We start from the raw sequence: 21480 nt of genomic DNA, 5'->3' as shown, positions 1-21480 counted from the left end.
GATGACGCACGTGAAAGTATATGATATTGATGACGCACGTGATAGTATATGATATTGATAACGCACGTGATAGTATATGATATTGATGAAGCACGTGATAATATATTATATTGATGACGCACGTGATAGCATATGATATTGATAACGCACGTGATAGCATATGATTTTGATGAACCGCGTGATAGTATATGATATTGATGGCGCACGTGATAGTATATGATTTTGATGACGCACGTGATAGTATATGATTTTGATGACGCACGTGATAGTATATGATTTCGATGAACCACTTGATATGATATGGATTCGAAGTACGTGATTCCTTTGAATGCAAACGAAGCATATGAAATTATAAGATAGTGCTTAAGAAGCTCATGATTGATACCATTGATATTTAAGAAACAAATAATCGTTTATGTTTCTGATTAAGCACAAGGTAGAATCGAAAGCTAATACATAAAGGTGAAGAATTACATGGTAAGTATGGTGAAGTCCGTTATACATATTATTGTACTTTTGAATATATTGTTCAAAATAATATGATGAATCGCGTGCTGTTACTACATTGCTGTGGGTCATTGTGTTGCAGTTCATTGTTCTGGCGATGACGTATATACATACCATGCACTGTGCGGAAAATCCATTGTCCCTATAAAAAGTAAGATGTAACTCAGGTTTGTAAATACAGATTTGTAAGTATAATTACTAACATGTGTATTGTGAGAGTCGTGACGTCCAAAAGGACTTCCGTACGTTATTACACTACTTCACCTGTACATCATACCTACATCATATCTACAGCCCCCACCTCCGGACCCCCCTCCCATCTCCCGACCCCCTCCTGCTCTAGAACACCACCGGCAGGAATAGCACAGTACTTATCTTAACTAACTATGGCAATTACTACCGACTATTTGTGGACTGCCAAATGCTATAGCCAATTCCGGCATACTCTGTTAGGCTTTATCGCATTCATTAAAAATATATTATGTATATACTCTACACCTGTGGTATATACGATAATATCATGGTTCAAGTGATCATTTCAATACCCTACTCTAAATAAACGGACGCTGCCAAATAGATGTAAGTGTTTGGCATACGTGTTTATTAGTAAACAGTGTTATTGTTGTTGTGTCGGAAGTAAACTAATTAACACGTAATTAATTCCATTGGGCTCGAGCTCTCCAGTAGCCCATAACTCTGTCATTGTATTGAAACAAAGATATACGCAACCGTACGTCATTTTTTACACGAGTATTTATGGTAACACACGTGTTGTTTTGAAAACATGTACTAACCGACCATGTGATGAAGCAGGCGATTAAGATACGGTTACTTAAAAGCCAAAGAACCGCGAATATCATCGAAGTCGGTCAAACTTTCAGATGATGGGAACGAATGAGATTTTAGCTGTTTGACCTACTTCTTTATTTAAGAATTCGCATTTTCCCATAACTAATTTGAATAAATCTTTAAGTACCTCTTTACTGACCTATGTTTTGACCACAACGTCTTTGTTCAAGGACAATAAGAAGTTCAAGTGACCATCTTATCTTTGACATTGTTCACCTCAGAAAGAATGTTACCAGATTAAAGGTTTGCGTAAAGCTAAAAATTGTCCAAATCCGATTGGACGACCACTGCTTGTTGAGTTACACGACATAATATGTGTTTTCTAGTTTATTAAAACGAGATTATAATTTTGTAGCATTGTACATGTACATGTATATTCTTCTTTGGTTTAGATATGTGTATTCGTTTTTGGAGACGGGTTCCAAATGTTATTTTCGCTTCTTCGATATGCTTTTTTGTTTGTTCTTAATTTCCCCCGGCTATCAAACTATCCTTGGTATCCCACTTGCAATATCATCTTAACCTCTTCGTAGCCTTGACGATGTTATCCCATTTTTTTAATAAGCCGATCGCGACATGTAATGTAACATATCAATGAAATAGTAAACAAGAGATCCCAGAGGGATCTCGGCGCCCACCAAAGAATGATCTATATCTGGCAAAGGAAAGATGGATCTTTTCTCTACTTTTTAAACTTTTTCAAACATACTACGGTACATATAAAATTTGAGACAGATCGCTTCAGTACCTTTTGAGAAATAGCGGTAACAAACTTCAACTATCAAAATCCAAGATGACTCCATGGCGGCCATCTTGTTGATCAATCGGTCCCAAATCACAATATGCACAACTAGGGCCCTAGGGGAACCTACATGTGAAATTTGAGAAAGATCCATTCAATACTTTCTGAGAAATAGCGATAACAAATTTTGAATATAAAAATCCAAGATGGCTGCCTGGCAGCAATCTTGCTGACCGATCGGTCCCAAATCACAATATGCACAACTAGCGCCCTAGGGGAACCTACATATGAATTTTGAGACAGATCCCTTCAGTACTTTCTGAGAAATAGCGATAACAAACTTTGAATAACAAAATCCAAGATGGCTACCTGGCGGCCATCTTGTTGACCGATCGGTCCCAAAATGCAATATGCACAACTAGGTCCCTAGGGGAACCTACATATGAAATTCGAGACAGATCCCTTCAGCACTTTTTGAGAAATAGGGATATCAAACCTTAACTATCAAAATCCAAGATGGCCGCCTGGCGGCCATCTTGTTTTTTCTATCAGCCTCAAAATCTGTATGGTACAAATAGGGACCAAGGGTAACCTCCATGTGAAGTTTGAACAAAATTCCTTCAGTAGTTCTCAAGAAATATCAATAACAAACTTCAACTGCCAAAATCAAAGATGGCTGTCTGGCGGCCATTTTGTTTTCCGATCAGCCTCAAAATCTGTATGGCACAACTAGCGACCAAGGGTACCCTCCATGAGAAGTTTGAACAAAATCCCTTCTGTAGTTCTCAAGAAATATCGATAACAAACTTCAACTGCCAAAATCAAAGATGGCTGCCTGGCGGCCATCTTGTTTTTCCGATCAGCCTCAAAATCTGTATGGCACAACTAGGGACCAAGGGTAACCTCCATGTGAAGTTTGAACAAAATCCCTTCAGTAGTTCTCAAGGAATATCGAAAACAAACTTCAACTGCCAAAATCAAAGATGGCTGCCTGGCGGCCATCTTGTTTTTCCGATCAGCCTCAAAATCTGTATGGCACAAATATGGACCAAGGGGACCCTCCATGTGAATTTGAACAAAATCCCTGCAGCAGTTTTTAAGAAATAGTGATAACAAGCATTGTTTACGGACGGACGACGGACGACGGACCACGGACGCAGGGCGATTTGAATACCTCACCATCTGATGATGGTGGGCTAAAAAGTACACGTAATTGTTTGGATTAGCTGTGCCATTTTTTATGTCCGTTCTCCCTTTTGTATCTATTAGCTTTCTATCTGTGTGGTTTGATTCCTTTGTAATTTGTAGGTTTATGTAAGTTATCGCTAGTTGTATTAATTAATACCAACAAACTTCTATAGAAACATTTGTTACTCTTTCTCTACACAGAAGTAAAAAGGTTGTTTGTACATGAAATATTGAAGTCGTAACCACTGTAACCAACTGCAGCACTGCCTATACCCACCGCTCCGAGAATGATCGATCCCTCTCCTGTAGTGATGTACACGGGCGTACCTATAGTGCACATCTGATGCCGATTACATCAGCTTCCTTAAAGCCGTCCGACCTACATCTATCATCATCATGCTGAACTTCACAAACGTCAGCCTCGATTGGGAGGTCTCGTTAATATCTACAAACTAAATTCCTCTACGAAACTAGGAAGCCACACATAATGTCGATACCTAATTAATCACATGCACAACACAACTTTACAGAGATTCTTTGATTCTTTAAAGTTAAAGATAAAAACGTGGAATGAAAAAATAGTGATTTATTCAGAAACTAGTAAAAGTCGGTTACATTGTGAAAATCCGGCATTTAAGAAAATATGCTAATCACCCCATTAGTGTTTTAGTTAGTTACTGGTTTGTCGCCTATTATTAGGCTTTGCCTCACTTACTAAATTCAGTGTTCTGTCGGCGTGAGGGTTCGACCTCCTAATTAAAGGACATCCTCTCTTGTTGGCTATGCGTTGATAATGTGTGGCAAATGCGCATGTTTGGGAGACCGTGGTATGTTCGTGTTGTCTCCTTGTTATAGTGTAACTTTGCCGACTGTGCAATCCCATTGAAGCATACTGTCATCTACATAGAACACTGCTGTATCCCAGTTACATTTTACACGTCGAACTTTTATTACTAGTATGTAGAACGTTGAGCAGGAGGAGAAGTTCATTTGAGAAAAGAGTGGCTTAGCTAGCGGACAGAACTCAGGTCCTTCATCACAACAGTAACGTTAGGCGGAAGGTCATTTTGGAAGTAAAACATCATCGATACTGCAAAGGTCACTATCAGTGTGGTTATACCCACCCTTAAATTATGTCATAGTAAGTTTACAGGCATTCCATGGGAGAGAAAGGTCAATCACAGGCATACAGCGGCTTTTATTGAAGATTGCACACAAAACGTTCCGGTTTGTTATGACTTAGTCCAAGGGTGGATATAACGGCAACAATCGTGCTTAATTCTTGAAGTATCGAGATTTTCCCGGAACAAATACAAAGTTATATCTTTAAATGGAATCCAGTTAGAAAAGCTACTACAACTTGACAAAACCCGGAGAGAGACATATCAACAGGATGCACCATATCTGTCATTTTCTTTTTTTTGGGGAATGTTTGGTTATCGACTGACGAATAGGAAATCAGGCGGGAATAAGACGATTAGGAAATTTTACAGATGACCTGACTGACTACTACTACTCATGTCCATGCCAGAGAAGTTCTGTCGGCATTGCAGGAAGACGTTTCCGGGCAAGGATGTCATTCAAGCCAAGGAAGTCTGGTTGCCTAAAACTGCGAAAGTTACTCAGCAGTTCCATTTTAAGGTTCAAGAAAGAAAATCCATTATCAACAATCCTATCAAATGCCCTGGGAAATTGTTTGATGTGTTGTTGAAGAATCAGGCAATTTCAAAGGATCTTACAGCGTGGAATACTGCCGACACACGTGTGGCCACGGATGTTGTATGGAGATACTATGACAGTAATGGAAGAACTGGAGAGACCAATCAGCAGTTCCCACGAGGTTTTCTAAAACATCCATTTTATAATCGCACATCAACAAGACGTCCAATGGCGCAGCCTAGTTAGAGCACTCTGCCAGGGGCGAGAGTGTTTATGCTAAAAATAATTAAAGAGATAGGAAGGATCAAATAGGAAAGGAAAAAGAGAAATTGTGAAATAGAGAAATATGAATGGAAAAGGAACAAGGAGATGGGGATGGGAAGAAATGCGTGCGAGAGCGGTAGAGTTGGACTAACATGGGGGTATATGGACAAAATGTACACTCCATAGCAGAAACAACCATGGACCAATTTATTGCGTTACAATCCGTTGTTTGCTGTGGACGGTATTTGATTCATAATCTACATGTACAATGAGTCGCACCCTGCCAGCGTACAGCGCTGATTCAGAGACACTGCCATTTGAGGTATGACCAGATGATCGGGCAGTTCGTAGACTTTCTCAAAGTGCTAAGACAGAAGAGGTCACCAGCAAAACACACACTATTCTTACCGGGTTTGTGAAAGTTGTTGTTAAGGTGATCAAGGCAACATGATGTGAGCTGAGAGTGGATGGAAGGAAAAAGTTGATATGCCTAGGCGCAGTAAAGATTATGCTTCTTCCTTCCAAGCAGGACGGACTATTCCATGGAAAAAAATGTGAGGATGCCAACAAGAGGAAGAGGGCAAACTATGCAAGCATCACGTAACAATGTAGTGATCGAGGGTGGCTCACCTGGCATATTCCCTGTGGAGATAGTTTGAAAGGGGTTACTTGCAGTTCAGTCTCGACAACATTACAGGTGTTTGATTTAGTCGAGAAAGCACGGAAAATGACAATCAGTGCGCAGACTAGTAGATGCTGTGGAAAGTGCATCAAAGTGTTGATTTAAGTAGAAGGGAGAAGGACTGGAAGCCATCCTATTGTCGGTCAGCAAATCCATCGCTACAGTCGACCCATCATCACAACGTCTGCAGACTGATGAGCTCGGCTGATGATGACAGTGAATATGCGGGGTTGCAATATCGACATACGTAGGTAAAGATATGATGATATCGTTAATTGCTGGGAACGCGGTTTTATTAGGACGTCTTTGATAAATGGTGTGGCAATGTAGTTTCTTGGATGAGAATACAGATACTGTAAACTTCAACGGCTACTAAATTCACGATTTCAACTTCAAAACAATTTTGCGTAGAATAACTTTCGGGGAACAAAAATTGATTTTTTTTTAAAAAACAAAACATGTCAGGTACATGTAGATATTAATTCTCGGAGAGAAACTTTCACGAATTTACATTGATCGTAACAAAATGTACGTTTGATGATATTGTTAATGGTAAATTTTGTGATGGCTGCCTAAAGTGGTCCATAATTGACAAGTAATGGATACGGTAAAATACGAAGTATGCAATATAGCCTTTAAAGTTATCTGTGCCGTATTTTTTAAATTAACGCATTTAATCTGAAAGAACATTTTTAAATGTTATCCAGTACAAAATTACACATAAACAACATTTTGGGAAATACAATGCATGCAGGTTTTAATTTTACAAAGACATAATTACAGACCTCGAAATGAATGTTGGCAATCTTGCCAAAAGTCGTGATATTGACGTCTAGATCAGAAACAGTAATGTTTCATTGTGTTAAGAAACCTGCATTGTTAAGCATGATGTTCATGGATATTTATGGAATATATTGTATACTTCGTCAACACTTGTGTGTTTGAATAGATTTATGGAGGAAAAAAACCCCAATCGACCAGTTATGACACATTTAACCTTAGTCACGGGAAAATTTGAATAGTCCATCATCTTTTGTGTGTGGGCGATTACATACTGGACAAGGAAACCATAGTATAGAAAAGATAATTTATTACACATAAGATATAAAAATGAACACTACATTCAATAATCATAAAGCTACACTGATGTTGTGTTTGTATTGCATCAAATATCGAGTTTTTCGACTAGTTAAATGTTGAATCATGGAATGATTGAATCTGAATGAAAATATGTGAATCTTAATTGAAATTAATATATGATGAGATATCATAGGAATGATAAATGGAAAATCAGATCTTTGAACAATTATTAATTCTCAAAGAGAAAAACATACATGTTTCACTGAAAAGTTACAATATATGTAAGTAAAGACAAAAAATGACTCGCTAACGAAGGTGAGATGTAATACTGCACTAATGTAGGCATCCTTGATTTGTACATACAGCCACCATTGGTGCTTCAGTTGACCACATATTTGCACAGATATTGAGTCCAGACAACAGAGTTGCTTGGCTGACTGGTAATTGGGCAGCTACACTGGACTTGATACATTTATTAGGCAATTTGATTTTGAAGGCGTTATACTACTATACTGTGTATATAATGTATATTTATTTTCATTAATGTAATTTATCTGAACAACCTTTCAATTATTTTGAATAATAAACTTCAGTACAGGAAACTAGTTATAGATAAGCTGGGAAGAATTCTCCAACTGCTTAACACAAAGCCAAACTCAATCACAACTAAATATGATATTAGGAAAAAGATGAAAAACATAATTAATTAAGGGGTATAATTTACAATGTAACCTTGAGAAGAAGCCTTCTTATCAACATTAGTGGAACCAATTTAAAGCTTCTACATTATGTGAAGCTATGTTCAAATTGTGAAATTGAATGAACATAATATCAGAGATGGAAATGGGAAAATCTGAAAAAGGCTGAAATTTATGTTTTTGGGGAAAATTAAATGGAATTACATATACCAGGAACCTATTTTCTGAAAGTCAAAAAGGCTGAAATCAGCCCATCGGCTGAACATTTTGATCCCTGATAATATTTTGATGTGGTTCAACTGAAGTTATTTTTTGATATTGTGAAATAACACTCAATGTATTTATGAAAGCTTTGTGATATGCTACCAATTAAAGCAATGAACGGGCACACAATGAACAAATGCCCCACAAGCACACATGTTTTCCTAGGCGAGAGAAAAGTGCAAATCTATGGCTACCATTAATCAATAGACAGACTTTAAATCACTCGTAAAGGATATTTTTCAGCACTTCAGTATCAGCTAGCAAGAGTTGAAATAGACTTCTGTACCAGTTTAGTACAAGCTGAAATCAACCATAGCACAAGTTGGAATCCACTTCAGTATCAGCTAGCACAAGTTCAAATAGACTTCTGTATCAGTTTAGTACCAGCTGAAATCAACCATAGCACAAGTTGGAATCCACTTCAGTATTAGCTAGCACAAGTTGAATTTGACCAGATAATCTGATAGACCAAATACAGAAAATAGTTTGTCATGTTGAAAGAGCCATGAAAAGATGTCACTTGTTTGTCACATGGCCGATACGGTCATCATCATTCAATTTCAGCATGATTTAAGTAAAACATGTCCTGTTTTAGTCCTTAACTCCTGACATCTTTGAAGGTGACTGTCATGTTTTGTTTTCTGCTTTTGTGTGTGTAGGAAGGGCATAAGGAGCTCCAAGGAATTGGTCGGCGATGCGTTCAGCCTCTCGAAGGCCGCTCAACAGAGCTCCGTGGACAGTGGCAGGGTAGTTACGGATGGTATGTTCACCAGCGAAGAACATCCTGGGCTGAGTACCAGGCTGTAGGGATACAGGCGTGGCCATCAAGTCGTAGTCATTTCCTGTGGAAAAAGTTATAATGTTACATAGCAAGGGAGATGGTTATTGTTAGAGTGGTAGTCATTTCCTGTGGAAAAAGTAATAGTGTTACATAGCAAGGGAGATGGTTATTGTTAGAGTGGTAGTCATTTCCTGTATAAGTGACCTCATCATAATAAATATATGTAAGTATCACTGATAAAACCATGGATTTATCCATTATATTTATACCATTGTTATAGATTTACTGTTATTGCCCTTTTTGAATCTCATATAACACTTACTTACTACCTATATTTTTGAGGCAGCTGAGATGTAACATCCCACTATATTAGATAGGTTACCTGATGAGCCAGCAGCAACATAAGAGTAAGATCCGCGAGCCCAGGGGTCAGCTCTCCATCGGGTCACCAGGGTCTCCTTGGGCTGAAAGGCAAAGATTGTGTAAATACAGGTCAAACAGCATATCAAAACTGACAATTTTGTAACAATAGTCCATTTATGTACTTGGGTTTGTAAAAAACATGTTAGACATAGTAAATCAACTAGAATCTAAACTAGGAACTAAAGGGATTTGTGATTCAGATACCTGTGGCACAGCATTGTTGCCAAATATCCCCTTGAGGACAGCAATAGATCGTCCGACAATGACATCATCACTGACGTTCTCCATGATGGCTGCAGCCTCCCCTGCTACAAGAGCCAGGAGAACGGGAGCCTTGTATAAGTTCCAGAAGAGGAACAGTTCTCCTCTGCTGGCTGTGGTACTGCCGACATGGCCAAACAGGTTAGCGTTAGGATCCCAGAACACTCGATCAAAACACAACACAACCTGGTAAGAGAAAGGTCATAGAGACATCACAGATTACAAAGTCGCTACACAGTACAACCAGGGGATTGAGAGCAAAATACAATTATTTCATCCTATTGCAAGAAGGCGTTTTTGTCTTACTAAATAAAAGACTTACAATTTTATTGAGTGTAATTCATATAGACTCCAATTAAGCAAAATGGGATTACATAGACCGCTTCACTTTTCCTTCCAAATGATTATGAAATTCATCCTATTTACATAAGCACTTTTGTGATTATAAGCAGAGTCATCCTCGTTTATTTCTAAGACTAGTTAGTTTGTACTACAAAGACATTACAATGACATCAGTGCAGTTTTATTATCACGTTGTCCTTTGAAATGTTGTGTCACATTTCTTTATCAGAATATAAAATCTACCTTATTGAGATTTCCAAAGCCCATCCTCTGTATGGCAGCAGACTTCCAGTCCGGGAGGGGAGGGACGAACTGGACGCTGTTGAGGCCGTTACCACGGATACACTCCTTCATCACCCCCAGGGGCAGGGTACAAAGGACAGCATCCCCCTTCAGTGTCTGGGGACCGGTGTTATTTTTAGCATTGCTCACCGTCACTTCAACACCTACAATAACATAATTATCAGATAATGTTAATTAGGTGTTAATTAACAACATTATGATTATCACACATTTAAATGTTAAATATGTGCAATAAAAATGTACCAACAAAAGAATCACAAAGCTAAGTTTATGACATTTTATGTAAAACTAGGGATTTGATTTTGTGAATTAAACATATGATTCAACTTACTGTGAACCAACTTTTATTCATGTGCGATTTACTTTCGCAAATTTTGCGATAGACTAAAATTCGTGAAAGTTAATCTCCGTGAATTATTATCGATATGACTTTGTATTATGGTATCAAATGAAAGAAGAACTCTATGTGAAAGTTAATAGCCGCGAATAAAAGTTGGATTATCTTATAGACATTGCGTAGAAAACCATTTTTTTAGGAGTAATGTTTGAATAGTGTTACAGAAGAAGGATATACAGGTCCTTTGGAGTGTGAACACTAGGCGTTTAAAAGTTATGATCCAAACAAGAAATACTTGTAATATTTGACCTTTAACCTTAACATCACAATAAACTTTCATCCTCAGTCACTACTCACCATTAGGGTTACAGGTAACCTTTCGGACAGCTGTATTAAGTTTGATGTCGACACCTTCAGACAGAGCTACAGGAACACAGGAGTAACCATTTCTCACTGGTCAAGAAAAACAAAATATTATCACATCAAACTCATACACAAATATGTAGAATGGGTCTATAAAACATATTTGTTTCAGTTCCCAAGGCTTTGTTCAATGTAAAGAGAGATAACTCTCATTATTTTTTTTTATATATATATTTCAGGCTTGACATTGTCAAAAACTGAGATCTATTGTACCTGTGATATGGCTGCCAGAGAACTCAAAGTCATCGTCCTGGTCCCAGTGTTTTAGCGATAGGAGGGAGAGTGGAGTAGCATTAGCAAACTCTAGGTTAGCAAAATGCCAGTCGAGTATCTGTCTGTCACGGGATGATAAGTACACATCGCTGGAAATAAAATTATAAAAGTTTAAAGATGCTCCACCGCCGACAGAGCATAAATGATATTCATCATTTGAATAATTATTGGTGTTTAATCGTATATACATATATGCCTAATTAAAACAAGGACATAGTCATTCAGATCCCCCGCCAATGAAGATATCAAAACTGAAGTAAGTTTGATTGTGGAGACTTATGTGTATGAAAAAAAAACAGGAAAAAGGAAGTTGAGCTAAAGAAAGATGGAATATAATTCAAGTAGAGTGGGGCTGCAATTGTTGAATCAGGTATACAGCCTTGACATTTATATTAGACTATATACACAAAGATGGGTGGAGTTTTGCAAAGTAACATTTACCATTTACCATGATATTTTCAGCAATGTTTCCATGGTAACGGAAAAAGTGCAAAAAATGAAAACCTAAAAATAGCAAAAGGTACTACTAGACCATAAAAAGAATGTGTCTATGAAGTTTCGTGGAAATATCTCTGCTGTTGTTTTTAGAGTTATGCTCCGGAAATGAACCTGCTACAAAAACATGATATTTTCAGAAATGTTTCTATGGTTACAGAAAAAAGCACAAAAAGTTGAAAACCTAAAAATAGCAAAAGGCACTACTAGACCATAAGAACATTGTGTCTATGAAGTTTCATGGAAATATCTCTGCTGGTTTTAGAGTTGTGCTCCGGAAACGATTCTTACACAAAAATCTGCCATTTTCAGCAATGTTTCGATGGTTACAGAAAAAGTACAAAAAGTGAAAACCTTAAAATAGCAAAAGGCACTGCTAGACCATAAGGCTAATGTGCCTATGGAGTTCCGTGCATATATCTCAACCAGTTTTCCAGTTATGCTGCAGAAACGAACCTGGTACAAAAATCTGATATTTTCAGCAATGTTTCCATGGTTACGGAAAAAGTGCAAAAAATGAAAACCTAAAAATAGCAAAAGGCACTACTAGACCATACGAACAATGTGTCTATGAAGTTTCATGGAAATATCTCTGCTAGTTTTAGAGTTGTGCTCCGGAAACGATTCTTACACAAAAATCTGCCATTTTCAGCAATGTTTCCATGGTTACAGAAAAAAGTACAAAAAGTGAAAACCTTAAAATAGCAAAAGGCACTACTAGACCATAAGACCAATGTGTCTATGAAGTTTCGTGGAAATATCTCTGCTGGTTTTAGAGTTATGCTCCGGAAACGAACCTGGTACAAAAATATGATATTTTCATCAATGTTTCCATGGTTACGGAAAAAATGCAAAAAATGAAAACCTAAAAATAGCATAAGGCACTACTAGACCATAAGACCAATGTTTGTATGATGTTTCGTGGAAATATCTGTACTGGTTTTAGAGTTATGCTCCGGAAACCATTCGTACGGACGGACAGACGGACGGACGGACGGAACCCATTTGTATATCCCCCGCCAACTTCGTTGGGCGGGGGATAACAAAAAAGAACATGAAACCATTTAATTTGCCTTTTGTGCATGCCCAATCATTATTTCATTTCATATAGGATATAGTGCCTCCAATTTTTTTTGGGATGCAATTAATTATTTTTCCATATTTTTAATTCTAAGTAAAATTAGAAACTCAAACTTTTCAATGGTGGTAATGGTGTAACGTAAGTAACTTTTGTAACTGAAGAAAAGTACAAAATCGTCTGCTCCTGTTTTTGATGGTGAAAAAATACCATTTGTCAGCGATGGAGCATCTTAATTAACCGTAAGAAAGTTGTATTTTATTTATTATTTTGTTGTACAATGTATTTTATCTATCATTTTTTCATCTATATTTCAACAGAGTACTGAAATAAAATTAATATAACATTTCTTTCATTATAAATAAAATGCCCAAAATACCTTGGGGGAGTACTCTCTATTTCTTGTAGTTTTTCTTCCATTTCTTTCTGTTGGGCTTGTAATTGTTCATATTCCTGTCAAGAATAATATCCTACAGTCTTAATATAAATTAAATAATATAAATCAATATAATTATGCATATACCTAAGTGATTGTTTCATTACTCTTGGCAATATGCTTAGAATTTTAGTGTGAAATGTGTAGAGAGACATACATTTAACCTTATGGATGTACATTTTTGAGGTGAACTTTCTTTGAAATGATAAAAGAATTTATATATTCATCAATATGGTGGCATGACTTACTTTACAAGCAGAGTTAAGGTCTCTGAGTTTACTTTTGACGAGAAACTCTGCAGTAATATCTCGTGGCGGTTTCACATCAGACGCCTCCTTCCATTGTTTGTGTAACTCTTCAACCCTATCCTTCACAGACAACATCTGAAAATTACGCTAAATTTTAGTCTTGTTTTTATAAGACAATATATGGAAATTCTAATAAGCTTTATCCTTCAAAGACATCTGATGGAAAATGACAGTAAGTTTTAATCCTGATCTTGATATACAACAAGTGGAAATTGCACTATTAACTTCAACCCTGATCGTGAAAGATGAAATCAGGAAAATGTTTTTTTTTGTTTCTTATATTTTTCAAATTTATCATATAATACACAACATTATATCCCACATACAAACAGAAAAAAATAAACACACACAAAGGCACACATATATACTGTTCACACAAAGTCATATAAACAAAACACTGCACAAAAGACAACACTAAACTACATGATAAGCATTTGGGTTAAATTATATAAGTTCAATAAAAGGACTATGGTGGTCAGGCTTAATTTTTTCCCTACTTGAAAAAACTTAAAGCAGTAAGAGAGAAAGATATGGTGACAATTCTTTTGGGATAATTACGATAATGCTAGTAAACTTCGCCAATTTACCAATTTCCAGTCAAATTTAATTTTCAGTATACATGTATAATCACTACTGTAATTTGTATTAAATTTCTGAATAGTATACAAAATTTCGTGCCCTACCCTTCAACAAAACATGTGCAAACAATAAGTGATTCAGGTTATCCTTAACAAGCAACATGAAGACAATAAGAATAAGCTCCAATCCTATGGTATCTATAACTTACTGTAGTCTGGTTTGTCTTTAGTTTCTCCTGTAGAGTGATGATTGTACGCTGCTGTTCACATTGCTTCTCTTTAACGTGTTTCTCCTGCATTCTGAAAACCAAAGAATTTCAACACTTTTAAATTAGCTTCTTATCAAAGTTCATTGACTTATAATTATTTAATACTTCTGGTGGTCTGAAAGGTTTAATTTGGCCACACTAACACTTATGCCACCATTGCTTGTATTATGTGCTCAAGCGTTTGCATATTTTTAGCAGCTGAGGTTTATATATCGAGTTCTTTGTTATTGAAAATAATAACCTTTATCACTAAAATGAAAGGCACCACCAAACACTAGATGACTAGAACAATTGTAATTTAATATTTAAAAAAAAAATGTTACTTGACAAATTTTTTTCAGTGTCACTGTATCTGGATAAATAAACCATTGTTACTTCAAGTTATATGTCTTTCTTACTTACTTAATCACTGCTTCTAATGCCTGTCCTAGAGATGCTGGTTTGCCATTAACTGAGTTGAAATCTAATTGGTGAGAGAGGTAGGAGGTTGACTCCAACAGTCTGTTAAATTCTCGCTCCACCATTTCATCCTTGTCTTTTGGAACCTGTTTAGAATAGTAAATCAGAAATTTCCATTTGCTGCATATTTACCCTTATTGTCTAACATTAATTGTGATATCATCAGTCAACATTGAGACGTCTTAATTTTGCTATTGATTAATTTTTATTTCAAAATCTGTTCAAACCTAGATATGTCTGTAAGATACATATGTAACAACCTGATATTTGGACAGGACATGGAAAAAGGTGACGAAATACCAACACTAAAGGTAAAACATGCCATTCCTCATTTTAAGGAAGGGGCATATAAGAATATATATGTCTATTGTTTTGACTCTACAAACGCTGCCTAAAACATTATCCAGCTTTATTTAGATAGTTGCCAAAAGCACAATGTAAGTCAATAAGACCATTACAACATTTGCCAAAATAACTTTAAAAAGTTTTCTAGAAGTAATTATAGAGAAATCATGCACTTTTTTTAATATTAAGTTTCAATCTTATTGAAAGAGAGAAAATTATTAAAACAAAATGCACACAAGTACCGTTCCACCATTTGTCTCATAAAGAGGACACTTTTGTTTGATCTTGTGAAGTTCCATGTTAATTTGTCTGCTCATCACAGTTATAGGGTTGCCACCTGGAAATAGAAAACAAACCTTATTATGTTGGATGAAATGCAAAGAGTAAAACATTTTGTATGATAAATCCTCATCTTTTATCCAGATTTTCTTAAAATTCATGTTTTCTGATAGTTAAAACAAGTGTTAAGCCGATCAACTTGCTTTCTGTTATGTTTTACATATTGATACATAAGGAACCAAATTCTTCATTATGCCACAGCAATTAAGAAGAAAACAATATCTGATTTGGATTAATAGGATCGGATGGTGCTTACCTAGACCTGTGACGACCATGGCTCCCAGATCAGCCACATAGTTACCCTTACGGAAAGTGGCTACTCTCCCTCCTACACGGTCCTGTACACATCAAATAATCATAAATTATTTAATATTGTCGTGATCACCAATGAGAAAATGTTTCACTGAGCAGTTTTTTGCAATATGTAAAAGATGAAATAATTTTAAAATAAACTATATGTACATAATACTATAAAAGATATGAGTAAATAAGAATGGTGTTTGAATTTTTATAAATCTGAAGATTACTGTCACAGGATTTCTGATTTGGTATAATCAGGAACTATTTACACCTCAGATAAGACAAAACTACAAATCTATATCCAAAATGGTCGTTCTGTACATTTTTTTTTACTCATAAGAAATATCTTGACGAAATGAAATTTAAGCAAGAGATTACAGTGTGATGGATGAAGACTTACCCTGGCCTCTATGACAACAACCTCCATTCCAAAGGACATGAGCTGACGGGCGGCGGTCAGCCCAGCTATACCTGCTCCAATGATGATGACTCGGCCGTGCTTCTTTACTGTATAAAAGTTAATCAATAAAAATGGAAATACCTCCTATACACATGGTATACCCTGGTACTGATAATATTGCAGTGAAACCTTGTGTAACGCAATAATTCTGCTTATGTAATTAAAATATCTCATTGATTACGGAATGTTCACACTTCACAATGAACATTAAAACTTAAATATTAAAAAAAAAAAATCAATGGATTTGTTATACAGATAACAAAGCTGACTGAACTTTAAAAAAAAAAAATTAATCCTTAATTTAGATTACATGGATGATATTTTGAATACAATTTTTTCTTTAGTAAAAACCATTTTTATTGAATATACTATAATGCAGAGATGTTTATTCTTGTTTTCTCACCTGGTAGTGGTTTCAGACGTTTATACACCCCAAAGTTGATGTAGCCAAACCGCTCCAAATAGGCATGTACTCTCATCACTAGAGGACCATCACCTACAACATATTGGACGTCAGTAAGTTTACTTATAATCAACAGATTACAGAGACTTTATCATTGAAAACTGTAAGGAACCTAGAAATCTGATCAAAATGTGGATATTCAGATACTGGGTATTTTCATTTTTTTATGAGAATGTTGAGCTTTTTGGAAAATTTGAATTTCATTTTTAAATCAACACTTTCAGTATCTTGAAACAAAAAAGCTTGTATTATTCTATTTCAGTCTGAAGTTATTTCATTTCAGTGTAGTAAGCTCATAACACTGCGGTAATATCAGACTTGCTGCAGTGGACATTAACTTTAAGTTTTAATTACCAGGTAATTGCCAGTTGTATGATTGGTATTGAGGGTGAATTCAGCAGCTGCACAGAGTGCAAACTTCACGAGGTCACAAAATCTTGTTAAATATAAATGTTTTAACATCCTCTATGTAGCATAATGAAAATGGTATCAGTGTGTTTGATAAGATTGAGTTTTGTGATGTGTTGTTGATGAATATTCCATCAAGCTATTGTTTTAAATCAACAATGGATGTATACATACTGTTGTATGGTGCCTCAATCTGGGGTAAAGCATTCTCAAAGGTCAGCTGCTGCTTAGGATTCTCCAACCAAAGCTGGATCTGTAATAGACACACAAGACTGAGATATTTAGGATAGAACAATGGTATTTAGGATATGACAGAGTTATTTAGGATAATAGAGAATTATTTAGGATAGGAGAGGTATTTAGGATAGGAGAAAGGTATTTAGGATAGGACAGATCATTATTCAGGATATGAAAGGACAGAGTTATTTTGCATAAGACAGATAGAATATAACAGGATAATAGGATAGGATAGGACAGAGTTATTTAAGATAAGACAAAAGCATTAAGATAGGACAGACATCATTGGGATAGGACAGAGTTATTTAAAGAAGGAGAATTAGCTAGAAAAAAAGAAACACTAACAGGTATTTTTTTACGTTAATAACCAGGCTTATTTTAATAATTTAATCAAATCTTCGTTACATTTGCAAATTTTATTTACAACTGTATACATGTATTTGTATTGACAGTTAGTAGCCATGTGGAGATGCTCTCTGACTTTCATGTACCTTACTATGTATACTGGTTAGTTGGTCATATTAGGACAATTAGTAATCAGTTTGACATACAATGCCATGTACTTATAATGGATAACAACTTACCTGTCTATTTCTCAAATAAAGGAACACTTTCTGTGACTGAGGAGGACCTTGAATTATGTCTGGGAAACAGGCTGCTTCTTGTGATGTCATCTTATCAAAAGGGAGACGACTCTGAAAGGCTGCACCTTCAAGACCTTTGTGTAGATATTTAAAAAAAAAAAAAAAACAACAACAACGTTATTTTGACTTCATTTTCCAACATTTGAAATATTTAATTTTTTTTGTTATGTTTGAAAATTAATATGCTCCATTCATCAAAATATTTCAAAGATCATTTTAAAACATATGACATCAAAAATCAAATCTGTCATAAAGGTCTTGACGGTATATACATGTACGTGTAAATATAAGTTAAAAAATAAAATGATTTCACCTGTAGGATCATCATTTTCGCTTTCATCAGCAGGTTCTATTTCAGCTTCCACTTTAGGAACTGCAGCGGGAGGTGGTACTTTATCAGGTTTATCTTTCTTTTCTTCCTCTGAGTAGTATTCATCCTCAGAAATATTTGCAAGCTGTTCATCCATTTCCTTGTATTCAACCTGTCATAAAATAACAAGTAACATTCTTTTATTTTTCAGAGAGCAAAGACCAACACCCGATAGGATGATTTTCAAACAAATCAGTATCCATAAGCAGGGTTTGCCTTAGCTGTGATGACGTAGCACTGAACGACGGACGGAAGATTTCTGACAGATGGTCGTCTTCAGAGCTACGATTCCGTCCCATTGACAGTGGTGTTGCAAAACATCCGGCGGTGAAAATGTTACATTTCACGTGTGTCATGTATTTCTTAAATTAAATTCAACAATATCAAACATTTTAAACATGAATAATTATTTATTTACCCACCTCCATGTCTAAATTATGTTTTAAAGCACTTTTAAATGGCTCACATCTCTGACACGGCTCACTTGGCCGCCATGATGCTTCTCGTTAGAAAGTCTCGCGCTCCAAATATGGCAACTAGTACCATATATGGAAGGACCTACAAATTTTCACTACGAAAGAAATATAAGTCACAAAGTTTTTAACATAAACTTTAAAAATTCTTTTTCGCTAAATTCTAAATAATCCTTACATTTGTTCAGTTCCACCATGTTTATTCTTAGTTTGTTGGCTTTTTAAAACTTTTAAACATATTTTACCTGTTGAGTGTTTCATTTTGTCACGGTTACCAGTAAATCAAACATGGCGGCGTATTTGAACAGAATTATACATGTGTTGTGTTTGCCTTGGATTTTACCACTAATGAAACATTATAATCAAAAGGTTTGTGAATTGAACATTGATCATAGTTGTCAGAATAATACAGTTTTATAAGGATATTACCCGATAAATACATTTTTATCAGTCTCAAAGTGCGCATGTGGATCACAGCGGGGCTTGCAACACTAGCGGCAACGGGGTGGAATTCATACCCTGCCGGGAACCGGAGTGGAGGCAGGGTATGATTATTCGTTCTAGGTTTGCCTATGATAGGGTTCCAGTTTTGTCTGGAAATTTATTTTAAAAAAACCACCCAAACAACAGAAGCCAGAGGGTCCAATCTTATCTGAAAAGGATTCCATTTCTAGGAGAGAACTTATAAATATAGCCAATGTAGGTCTTGTCTGTTTTTTAATTTTATTGAAATAAAATTTTGTTAAAATTGAAATTTTTCATTGCAGAACTAGATTTCTATGTTGTTTTGTATTTTATTAATATTTTGAATATATTTTACAATGATTTCTTTAAGATTACAATCATTACACAAGTTTGCCATAAAATAATTCCTGGTTGCCTCCCCTGATCGAGTTAGTCAGCTGCATTATGCAAATGCATTAAATTAGCAAAATAACGATGTTAATGCAAATAAAAATACAATATCAAAAAACCTAAAATTAATCAAATTTATTTGATAAATATTTTTGATTTCAAGACAACATCAATGCACGACAACAGTCAAGTAAATAAATTTTGTAACGTGCTTTTACCCTGGCCCGTTTCCGCCGGCTCGTTCGCCTGGCTTCACTGTCGTCTCCATCGTCATCGGCTCCTTGCCGCTTTTTGTCTTTGTCCTTTTCCTCCATTTCCCGTCTTCGATGAAAAGATAAGTAAAATCTTTGCAACCGTATAGATAAGTATTTGGCAGTGATAGCTAGAAAACGCCGACAACACAAAAGAAAAACAAACGGAAGTGATTTTCTGTAATCTAAAATTGAAATCGACTTACAGTGTCGGTAAAATACGGAACAGGAATCAATAACGGATTTGAAATGTACGGAATGGAATGTAACTGGAAAAAATACTTATCGAAATTCCGTCTAAATATTTGGATATTTTAAGATGGAAAGACTTTTTACAGATTGTTTAAATATTTAATAGGTTCTTATAATTGCGATTTAAAAACCAACAACTCGTAACAGGAAACACAAAGGTTTAATTAGTGAGATCCCTTATAAATCCGTTGTTGACAGTATTGTTTTTGTATATATTTAAATGTGGATTTCTGTTTGTATATTGCTAGTTATACCAAATGCATTTAATTTCTATGGTGGTATATTTTTCCATCGAGTTAGTTTAGGTCGACTTAGGGTAACTCGACTTTGACCAGATAGTTACAATGTATGTCGGCAAGTCGAGTTATAACATGACTTGTTGAGATAGTTATGTCGGTAAGATGAGTTTTAACATGACAAATCCACATAATCATATTGGAAAGTCGAGTTACACTATCGCGACTGACTATCGTGGATCTCGTCGTAATAAGGTATGTCAATTTTCCAGGATGTAAGTCGACTTTCCGTGATATAAGTCGACTTGCCGACATAAATATCTCAACAAGTCATGATATAACTCGACAGGTCGACATAATTATATCGGCAAAGTTACGTTACATAACCTTAAATAACACGATGTCAGAAATATGCCACCATACATTTCATCATTGAAAAATGGAATATCACCAGAAATTTGAGTAGTTGTAAAGTGTACACAGACACGAACAGTATAATCATAATTATATAATCAAATAATGATGAAACCAAATGATATAATGATCAAAATAAAATACAGTTTTAGCAAATACAACATATTGGCAGAGATTTATAATCTAAATCACTGAAATTGGTAACATCAGTAAGCTCAGACAGCGTCTATTTGAAGGGATACATTTATTGGTAATCCTTCTGTGATTTTACATACATGTATATCTGTTGTCTATACAGATGGTATTTCTTTACTTTTTCTTTCACGAGACATTTTGTGTACAAGAATTAGGTATAAAGACGATATTATAAAAAGCCAATGTTGGTCTAATAGAAGAAATCGGAGTTACCGGTATTGTTTTCAAAGAAAAAAAATGCCCAATTGTTAAAAATAGTTACACAGTAATCTTGGATAAAAACGCAAAGATGTTTGTTAGAAATATAAATCCTTATAGCAAGATCTATTTTAGTTGTCATATAACATGATGGCAATCCTTTCTTTCTTCGTTCAAACACAGGTAGGCCTTCCATTACACTTCATATCTAGTATGCACCGGTCTATCAGCAACTGTTTCATTGTGCGTCCCCTTTTGTCGATGACATGAATGGTGGTACATGTAGTTGTAACGGATGAGCTAGAAAGATATTGAGTGAGAGAAAAGAAGATGAGAGATTG

At 35.6% G+C, this 21480-nt stretch overlaps 1 protein-coding gene across 4 annotated transcripts; it reads right to left on the bottom strand.

Annotated features, from left to right (window-relative positions):
* Positions 1-6964: 6964 nt before the first annotated feature.
* LOC138326376 (lysine-specific histone demethylase 1A-like) lies at positions 6965-20029 on the bottom strand. Of its 4 annotated transcripts, none has more exons than XM_069272489.1 (18): positions 19806-20029; positions 18209-18377; positions 17836-17969; positions 17189-17267; positions 16547-16639; positions 16084-16190; positions 15640-15721; positions 15281-15381; positions 14643-14785; positions 14181-14271; positions 13334-13468; positions 13029-13102; positions 11017-11165; positions 10738-10833; positions 9984-10186; positions 9342-9584; positions 9097-9178; positions 6965-8775 (listed from the first exon to the last, which is right to left on the bottom strand). In XM_069272489.1, the coding sequence occupies exons 1-18, from the start codon at positions 19905-19907 to the stop codon at positions 8561-8563; spliced, it is 2298 nt and encodes a 765-aa protein (XP_069128590.1). In that variant the 5' UTR covers positions 19908-20029; the 3' UTR covers positions 6965-8560. The 4 variants fall into 4 exon arrangements, with proteins under 4 accessions (XP_069128590.1, XP_069128597.1, XP_069128605.1 ...); XM_069272496.1 differs by having other exon boundaries at positions 15287-15381; XM_069272504.1 differs by having other exon boundaries at positions 19812-20029.
* Positions 20030-21480: the final 1451 nt, after the last annotated feature.

This window comes from Argopecten irradians, chromosome 1, assembly GCF_041381155.1.
Source record: "Argopecten irradians isolate NY chromosome 1, Ai_NY, whole genome shotgun sequence".
Lineage (NCBI taxonomy): Eukaryota > Metazoa > Mollusca > Bivalvia > Pectinida > Pectinidae > Argopecten > Argopecten irradians.
This window is presented reverse-complemented; position numbering and strand designations above follow the sequence as displayed.